At 44.6% G+C, this 9,071-nt stretch overlaps 1 protein-coding gene across 1 annotated transcript; it reads right to left on the bottom strand.

Moving 5' to 3' along the window:
• Window positions 1-2,630: 2,630 nt before the first annotated feature.
• On the bottom strand, window positions 2,631-3,864 carry LOC108160670 (serine/threonine-protein phosphatase alpha-2 isoform). The gene is given in 1 exon segment (XM_017294816.2): window positions 2,631-3,864. A coding segment is annotated over 1 exon segment (1,140 nt). The 5' UTR covers window positions 3,786-3,864; the 3' UTR covers window positions 2,631-2,645.
• Between the last annotated feature and the right edge of the window lie 5,207 nt (window positions 3,865-9,071).

Genomic DNA, 9,071 nt, shown 5'->3' with positions numbered 1-9,071 from the left:
ACGGCGAACTGAGCCCCCACGAGGCAGCACGACACGCAGCGAGGCGCCACGAAAGCTGTTGTCGGCTCTGAATGAAAGTGAAGTTTGTTTGCAGAGAGAAACGGTAAAACCAGAGCGTTGCAGAGAGCGTGAAAGCTCTGCTTAAGGACTCTCTCTCTCTCTCTCTCTGTCTCTTTGGGGGCTCTGCCATCATCTGACTTTTGTTTACGCTTTAACAGCTGTTTCCGGAGCTTAGGCGCCATTTGGAGCACAGCACGTGGCTGATGTTTTGATTTTACATTACATAAAGCAGAAAAAGAGACAGAGGGCGAAGAAAGAGACAGAAAGAACTTTGCAATTCCCTCGTATTCCCATGGATTTTTATCTTTGATTACCTACTCGGGAATATTCCTCATCTCAAGATTCGTTTCATTGGTTCCTATACTGCCCCAAGTGATGCCCATCAAGGACAGCCATGCGTGGACAGCTGTGGACAGCCTTTGCATGCCAATTAGACTGGGGATCTCTCCTACCCCACCAGTTATCGTTAAGTATAACGGTAACGGTGGAATTTTAAGGAATTTTATACCCTGTAATCGTGTTCGTGCAACAGGCAGATGAGTCCGTCCGAGGGACACCTAAAACCTGCCTAGAACCAGATTCTACATCTGTAAACCAGAATTTCTTTGTTATTATTACCTCCCGTTTCTACCTCATTTACAGATGGTCGATCCCATTTAATTCTCAACTGAATCGTTGTCGTTGAATTGGCCAATAAGTAAATCTTTGTAGCGGGTATCTTACAGTCGGAATGTTGTAGTATAAAACTCCTACTTGTATTTTTTATCGCGTTTCCTTCAGGGCAACTTTCAGCAATCAGCTCCGGCCTCAGCTGCAGATTGTCCTGCCTTTCGTTCTCTTTATTTTCTCATTTCCTGGTCGACGGAGCCGGAGCTGGAGCCGTCCTCAAGGATATACTCTGCGCAGGTGTCAGGAACAGAGGTGAAGCCACTAAAAAGCGCACACACACAGACACACACTCGCGTGGGATGCCTTTTTTCTTTTGCTTAATTTTCCTTTTTATGTTTTGACACCGTTTGGTAAAGTTTTCTCCCCCTGCCACTGCCCCTGCCCCTGCTGCCACGGACACTTACAAGTTTCTCGCTTGTTGCCGTTGACATTTTTATACATCATCTGTCCGGATCCCCGTCTCCGTGCTGCTACACCTTTACTGTAAGTGCCACCATATCATTTCGTTGTGTCTCACATTTTTATTTAATTTTTTCCTTTTTTCGGGGGTTCTTCCTGTTGTTTCCCCGAAATGCCAGCATAAAGTTTTTGTTACCCATAAAGGCAAGTGCCTGGCTTTCGTTTTTTATTTTATTGGGCCTATATAATCGTAGGGGTGGAATCTGGCAGGTGTGAAGAGGAAATAAGGCAGAGGGTAAGGCAGACTTTGTTCAATATTTAGTCGCCATCAAATGAAATCAATATCACTGGAGTTTATTTTCAGTACGCACACCTTTTTAGAGGACGCCATTCCCCTGAAGCATATTATTTCCACGCACCATTACTTCTTATGCAAAATCGTCACGAAATTGATTTAAATGGCATTAAATTGTTCGACAAAAAAGAGCGTACAAATTAATTGCATTTCCAAATGGCCAAAGGCTGTAAGCCAGCCCACCCCTAGATTTTATTTATGGGGCAGAGGCAGAAATCACGTATGCGCCATGCGGCCATCACCGTTCTCCATATAATCATAATCACCTAGGCTGCCCTGCAATCGAACACATAACAAATATTTATATATACATTTGCTTGTTGAACGCGGTATTCGTTGAGTTGGATGGTACATTGTTTTTCGATCAATATTATTACATTTTCTTTGCATATCAAGAGAGCGTTTCTCATGGACTCCTCGACTCCTTCCAGTCGCCATGTCGATAATTTATAGTAAACCTCTCTTATTTATTTTTCTACATAATAGTTACGCACACAGGCCCGGGGGTAGTGCAGTTTTCCTGTTTGCTCGGTTTATTCAATTTATTTTTCTTTATGCCTCCCCCACTGCGGCCGACTCCTCCGCGCTTTGCTTGGGAAAACGCCGGGAAAATCTTTGTTTATGTTGGCACACATGGATGTTTAAATTACGTTTTTATTGTAAACAAAATAAGTTTGTCTGAGGGCGGGAAGCAGGCGGGCGGGCGGTAGGGCGGCACGCGCCTCAGCCGCATTTAAATATTTTCGCATGGAATTATTTTCTCTGCGAAAATTGCGGCCTGGCAGACATTTTACAAAGTCAAACAAAAGTTGCCAGCGTTTGTTCTACCACCCCACCTTGCCACTGCTTGCCCCACGTTACTCCCAGCCGGACGAGGGGTTAAACTCTGACACACATCACCTCCTTGTCCCTCTTTGTCTGGTCCCCGTTTGTGCACCCATATTTGGCATCTTACTCCTCCTTTTTGCCTCTAGCTCTACTTACCACTTCCTGTGGCTTTGAGAATTTAAATTACATTTTAATTGGGATTTATTACTCATTTCATTGGCGGAGAATTCTTCGTGAGTGACCCTCAAATGCCCTTCGATTGAACCATTATTGGAGGCAATTAAATTTGTTTTCATTCGAGGGAGAGAAAAAGACCCTTAGAAGGATAACTTCTTTAATTTCGATATGTACAAAATGTTGGCCAGAACCCATGAACTCTCCTTTCAAATGAATCCCAAAATATGTCCAGACATGTATTTTCCACGATTATGAATAACAACAAAATCCCAGTCAACCCGTGGTCCCGGCGGTGGTGTGGGGCTCGGGGTATTCTGCCCATTCCCTGCCCTGCCCATACAATGAAGGGAGGCGAATGATCTGGTCGAATGATGGTGAAGTGACAGACCAGAGAGTCGTCCACGACCAGAACGGCGCCGCAGTTGTCGAAGATGTTGCAATAGTTGGGGGCCGAGAAGATGGTCACTAGCTGGCGGTACGCAAAGAACTCATAGCCATCCGCCACGACCTGATGGGCTCGGGCGATCAGGTTGAAGTTGTACTGCCGCAGGAAGCGCTCCACAATGAGGTGGCCGAAGGTGACGCTAACGCCGCGCTCGTTCCAGCCCCAGCCATCAGTGGTGGAGTCCGGATCGGACCACAGCAGGTCACACAGCAGACCGGTGTCGGGCACGTCGGCGGGTCACTTAAAATTCCGGATATCATCGAGCGTATCCAGGTCCGGACTGAGGCCCCCGTGCACGCAGAAGATCCTGTCCGACACAATGGCGGTCACCGGCATGCAGGCGTAGCAGTCGACAAAGGAGCGCCACATCTTGATGCTGTAGCGGCTCTTGCACTCGTCGAAGAAGCCGTAGATCTGGTTCAACTCCGGCGACTCGTGGTTGCCCCGCAGCAGGAAGTTCAGCGGGTAGCGCAGCTTGTAGGCCAGCAGGGTGAGTGTCTCGACCGAGTTCTGGCCCCGGTCCACGTAGTCCCCGAGGAACAGGTAAATGGCACTCGGCGGAAAGCCGCACTTCTTGAATATCCTCCCCAGGTCCTTGTACTGACCATGTATGTCCCCGCAGATCTTCACCGGCGCACTCAGCTCCAGCAGCATGGGCTGCGAGAGGAACAGCGACCTTGCCGACATACAAATGTCCGTCAGCTCATTCTCGGTCAGTTCGTTGGCCCGCGGATTCGCGCCGTCCGACAACAGCTTTTCTATTATCGTGTCCAGATAGGTCATACTCTGTCGATGGAAAAAGTCTCTGCCAGCTCTGCCATCAGTCGCCCCACGACTCGAGCGACGAGACATCGTTTGGTGTTGAAATTTTTTAGGGAATTTTAAAAATGTGGAATATTTTAAATGTGTTTTGGATATGTTTGACTTGAGATCCATTTGTTTACATTTTGAAAATTTTAAATGAGCTCCTGGCCTTTGACATAAATTCCATTTGATTATTTCTTGCGGTCCATTGAGGTCGACTCTCTAGTTACTCCGTTTGCTTCTGCACTTAGGGGACCCTCTTATTCCCTATCTCGGAGATCTCTACTATCCCATTCCACCTCTACTCTTGCGCATTTCAATTATCAGACACTTGGCATACATTTTCCAGCAAAAGAAAAAAAAAAAGAGAACAACATTCAAATGGACGCGCTCGATAACAGGAAAAACGAGGGGGAACGTTGTGAGTTGCTGCGTACACCGCAACTCTACAGTTATACCCGATACTAAGTCAGTATGGCTCTCCTGCGGCAGACGCCGCTAATATTGAACCACACGACAAAGAGTGCGTGCGAGAGAGACAGAAAATCAGTCTGAGCGTGACGTCGGGCGCTGCGTGGCCACTGCAAATTGATTTCTTGCTTTTGGCTACAAAAATGATCCGATCTGATCCAGATTCAGCAATCTGATAGATATGGTCATTATCTATGATTCTGCGTTTTTAGTTTTCTCGAATGTGCAATATTGTGGATGCAACAGATTTTCGTTCTTTGTGGGGGTGCAAGGGGGTGGGGCGAAATTCTGAGATATACGTTTTATAGTGAGATCTAAAAGAAGTGCGGATACCAAATTTGGTTACTCTAGCCTTAATAGTCTCTGAGATTTGTGGATGCCCCAGATTTTCGTCCTTTGCGGGGGCGGAAGGGGGTGTGGCGAAATTTGGACACGAAACGGTCAAGGTCCGATATCACAGGAGTGTGGATACCTAATTTGGTTGCTCTGGCTCTTATAGGTTCTGAGATCCTTGAACTCATATTTTGCAATTGGCAAAACCGACCATGAAACCTGTGTGTTAGAGAGAGACAGAGCGAGAAAGAATGAAATTGTTTTCTTGATTCTGGCTATAATAATTATACGATCTAGTTGAGATTTTACACTCTAGAACATATAGTCATCCTCTACGATTCTGCGTTTTTGGTTTTATCGTATCTTTAAAAATGTGGATGCCACAGATTTTCGTTCTTTGTGGTGGCGGAAGTGGGCGGGGCAAAGTTTTGAAATATTTTTGTAGCAGTGACATATCACAGATGTCTGGATCCAAAACATCGTTGCTCTAGCTCTTATAGTCTTTGAGCACTAGGCGCTGAAGGGGACGGACGGACGGACGGACGGACGGACGGACGGACGGACAGACGGACAGACAGACAGGGCTCAATCGACTCGGCTATTGATGCTGATCAAGAATATATATACTTAATGGGGTCGGAAACGATTCCTTCTGGACGTTACACACATCCACTTTTACCACAAATCTAATATACCCCAATACTCATTTTGAGTATCGGGTATAAAAAGCCGAAAAGTCGCTTGTTTACTCGCTGTCGACCCATGGCCCCGCCCACTGGGGAGCACCCCCATGGAGCCTCTTTTGAACCACTTTCCAGCGGTGGTCGCAGCTGCATTTTGGCTTCTGGTAATCAGTCACTTGTAATGCGGCTTAAAAGAGAGATACAGCTGGAGAGAGGGAGAAGAGAATTTTTTGGGCAGCTGCTGGTCCGTCCAGGGTTTTATATTCCCCACCCCATATGCAAGCTTTCCCTACCCTTTGCCCACACCCTTTTCGGGGTGGATTTTGAATTTTTGAATCAGTGTCGAGGCTGTGTACTTTTTATGTCACTTTTTTTGGCGTCCAACTTCTTGGGGCACTCTCCACGCATCACTCTCTACTCTGCACTATTCTCTGGTGAAACTGTGTTTTATGCGATTTGTGTAGTTCCGGCTTTAGTGGCTCTCGGACTCGGGACCCGGGACTCGTGCCATGTGTGCTTTCCTCCCTGCCACACGAACTACTGGTCTGCCTCGCCTGCCCCTCCTTCACCCAGAATGTATTTAATTGCAGGCGGCGCTCAAATGGGATTTGTGCATTGTTTTCTGTGGCGGATTTAACGCGAGAGTACTCGTTCGTACTCCCAGTTAGTTTGCATTTTTTTTTTTTTAATTTGATTGAAATCCGATTCAAGATAATCTCTATCGTTTCTCGTGCTTTGGCCTCTTAAACACGGAAACCATTACTGAAGTCCAAACTCCCTGAAGAAACTTAGTTTGATTAAATTCTAATTCCCATTTGCTGTTCGATAGAATCGCCTGCAATCGCGACTCTCGACTCAGAATTCCAAACAGCTTTCAACTGTCTTTCGAAATCTAAAACAGCTGAAGGCGCTTGGCTTATTTCCGTTTCCGTTGGCTGCCATATTTTTGAACACCCTCTTTGTGTATCTCTATCTCTGTCTACTCTCTCTTGTAGTAGCCAGCACAAAAATATAGGGAATTGGTTATCTTCTTTCGTCTCGTGAGACCCCCTAGTGATCTTTCAAATGATCAAGCTTTAGCCGCTCTTAAGGTTGGATCAAAGCTTTAGCCGCTCTTAAGTCCGAACGCCCACGCACACATGCAAGCGACGGACAGTGGGAAGCATAGACGGCAATCGTACGATTGCACAGTTAAGCTATGCTGTGCATTAGACGATCGTCTACTGCTGCTCGAATGTTCTAGATCATACGATTGCACAGTTAGTAAAAAGCTCAAAAGCTCTGCTGCACAGGCTACTCAGTCCATCGTCTACTACTGCTTTGAACAAAAGAAGAAAGTTGATCGATCTGTAAAGACGTGATAATTCCCGAGTGCGAGCAACATACACAGTGCACACATATATATATAGTGCTGTCCGGAAAATATATATATTTCCACATATATTTGCTGGAAGCATATAATTATAAGTGCCGTACAGTCCAGTGGTCAGTGAATAAGAAAAATTTAGTGCAGATATATTTGTGGACAAAGGTATGTTTTCATATTAATGCCGTGCACGTGCTGACATAACCTATGTTGCAGGGAAGTGTACCTAAGCTGCCCCATCGCGGTATAGTCTCGAGAAGACTACCCTGGGAGCTGGCTTAGGCGTACAGTTGTCGAGGTCTCTCCAACTCCAACCATAATTCATCTTTTCTGGATCTTATATTACCACCGAGTTCGGAATCTCCAAAGATCCAAGTGAACCAGATCAGCCTCAATCGCCAAGAATATTTAGTGCTGCTCAGTCATAAATAACTAAATATAGGCTTGGCGGAAGATTCGTCAGTACGGCCAGGAACCATATACATCGCACCTGTTGACCTCTAACCAACTTCAGGCGGGCAAGAGTATACAAAGCAGCCGCACGGGATCGAGTTTTGTCCAATTTACATTTAATTCATTATCAAGTTCCAACGCATAACACCAGCAGTTTAACGTAATGTAACTGAAACTTTATTAACACCCCTCTTTGATGTTACGCGCGTACATATCTACATGCATATGTGCATATGCACACTAAATTGTCTTTCGTTTGTTACTTTTTGGTTCAATTTTCGCGATAGAGCATAACAATTAAATTTCTGTCTGTATTATGAAAACCAAAACAACTGGCTGATGACTATGCGACGGTGTTTGTAGCGTAATTGTATTGTATGCATTATATATTTATGATTTTCCATATTTTAAACAGCTGCTGTCAACATCTACGACATCATTGGGCCCAACGATCAGCGTAAGACAATAACGCCGGAGTGAGTAATTATGTACAGCGAAAAGTAGTTTGGTCAAAAGAGCCATTGGCTTGAAAATGTAGATATGCAAACAACGTATAATGATTCAAACCCGTCTGCTCAGTGTGTGTAATGCACCCCAGTCTGATCTAGCTTTTGTTTACGATTTCGATTCTTATTCTCTCGTTTTTATATATATATATATATATATCTATACCCTAATAATTTTCATCCTTTAAATAATGAATTTATAACTAAACTTATATGATAATTAGGATTAAGGAAATATTACCCACAAATTAGAACCTAAGTCAATTGTTGTGTTTCTACAACTGCAACGTAATGAATATTGAAATTGAAGTCTCCCATTATATTAAAATATGAATCGCTTTGAATTGAAATGAATCTTTAAAATCATTAAAATGGTCTGTCGAGTATCCGTGCCAAGATCTTATAAAATGTGGTAAATCTTAGTAAAGGATTCATCAAGGGACAATGCAAGAACTCGAACGCATTGTCATGGTAGGGTGGGTACAGAAGAGAGGGGCAATCAACACCTAGGTTCTCTCTAAATAGAAATGGTTCAGTAGGGCTTTTATTTGGCGTGTCGGCGCTATCAGTATTTCAGTTTACTTTGTTTTTGTATAATCACTTATAGTTTCCCGTAAAGTGCACTATTTAAATGTAGTGGAGTACGATAGTACAATTAGGTGAGGAAGAACCCCGACCATCCGGCGAGCTAGACCCGAGCCTAGCAAGAGTGCACACGACCAACCCTATTTGTACGCCGTCCTTAAGTTCAGTCATAGTCATCTGCTGATATCAAGGGCCTATATATCTGTTTACATATATATAGTTAAATATGCGACACTTCAGTTTAAGTTTTAAAAAAGGTTTTATTCTTTCACTTAAACTTAGCGTACATTGGTTAGTTATTTCCCCGACGATGACTGAGGTCTGATGTCTTGAACGGAATTAACTTTGGTTGAATTCTCCGACGGTGTCGCGATTGACGTTTGTCTTGAACAGAACTGAGCTGGCTTCTTAGATGTAGACTATTTATATTATGATGCTCGGTTTGGGATTCGGATTTGGATTCGGAGGCGTTGGCTTCGACTTCGGCTTCGGAGATGGAGTACGTGACTCGATCGATATGTGGGAAAGGCGGCTTTTGATGAAAGGCTTCCGCTGCGTATGAGCGGTGTTGCATTACTTGGGGGTGGCTGAGAATAGGGCCCCTGATTGGTCAGCTAGGATGGTGTGATTCTTGAGAATCGATTAGTAATTGATCTCTGAAGAGTGGCGTGATTCTGGTGCGGCTGGATTCTAGTGCGGCTGGATTCTAGTGCGGCATCTATTGTTTTATGTTCAACTTCCAGTTTAGGTTGTTTGTTTACATTTCCTGCAATCGGCTACGCGTGGTCCATTTCGAGCGTGAGATTGTTTATGAGTGTTCGAAGCTGAGGGTGTCGTATTGTTTATAGTATTGTGGGTGCAGGGTAATAGACATAGACAAGGGTATGCGGAGCATGGACTATAGATATGTCACTCCCCCATTGTTAGATTTAAGCCT

The sequence above is a fragment of the Drosophila miranda genome (genome assembly GCF_003369915.1).
Source record: "Drosophila miranda strain MSH22 chromosome Y unlocalized genomic scaffold, D.miranda_PacBio2.1 Contig_Y2_pilon, whole genome shotgun sequence".
NCBI classification, from domain to species: Eukaryota; Metazoa; Arthropoda; class Insecta; order Diptera; family Drosophilidae; genus Drosophila; species Drosophila miranda.
This window is presented reverse-complemented; position numbering and strand designations above follow the sequence as displayed.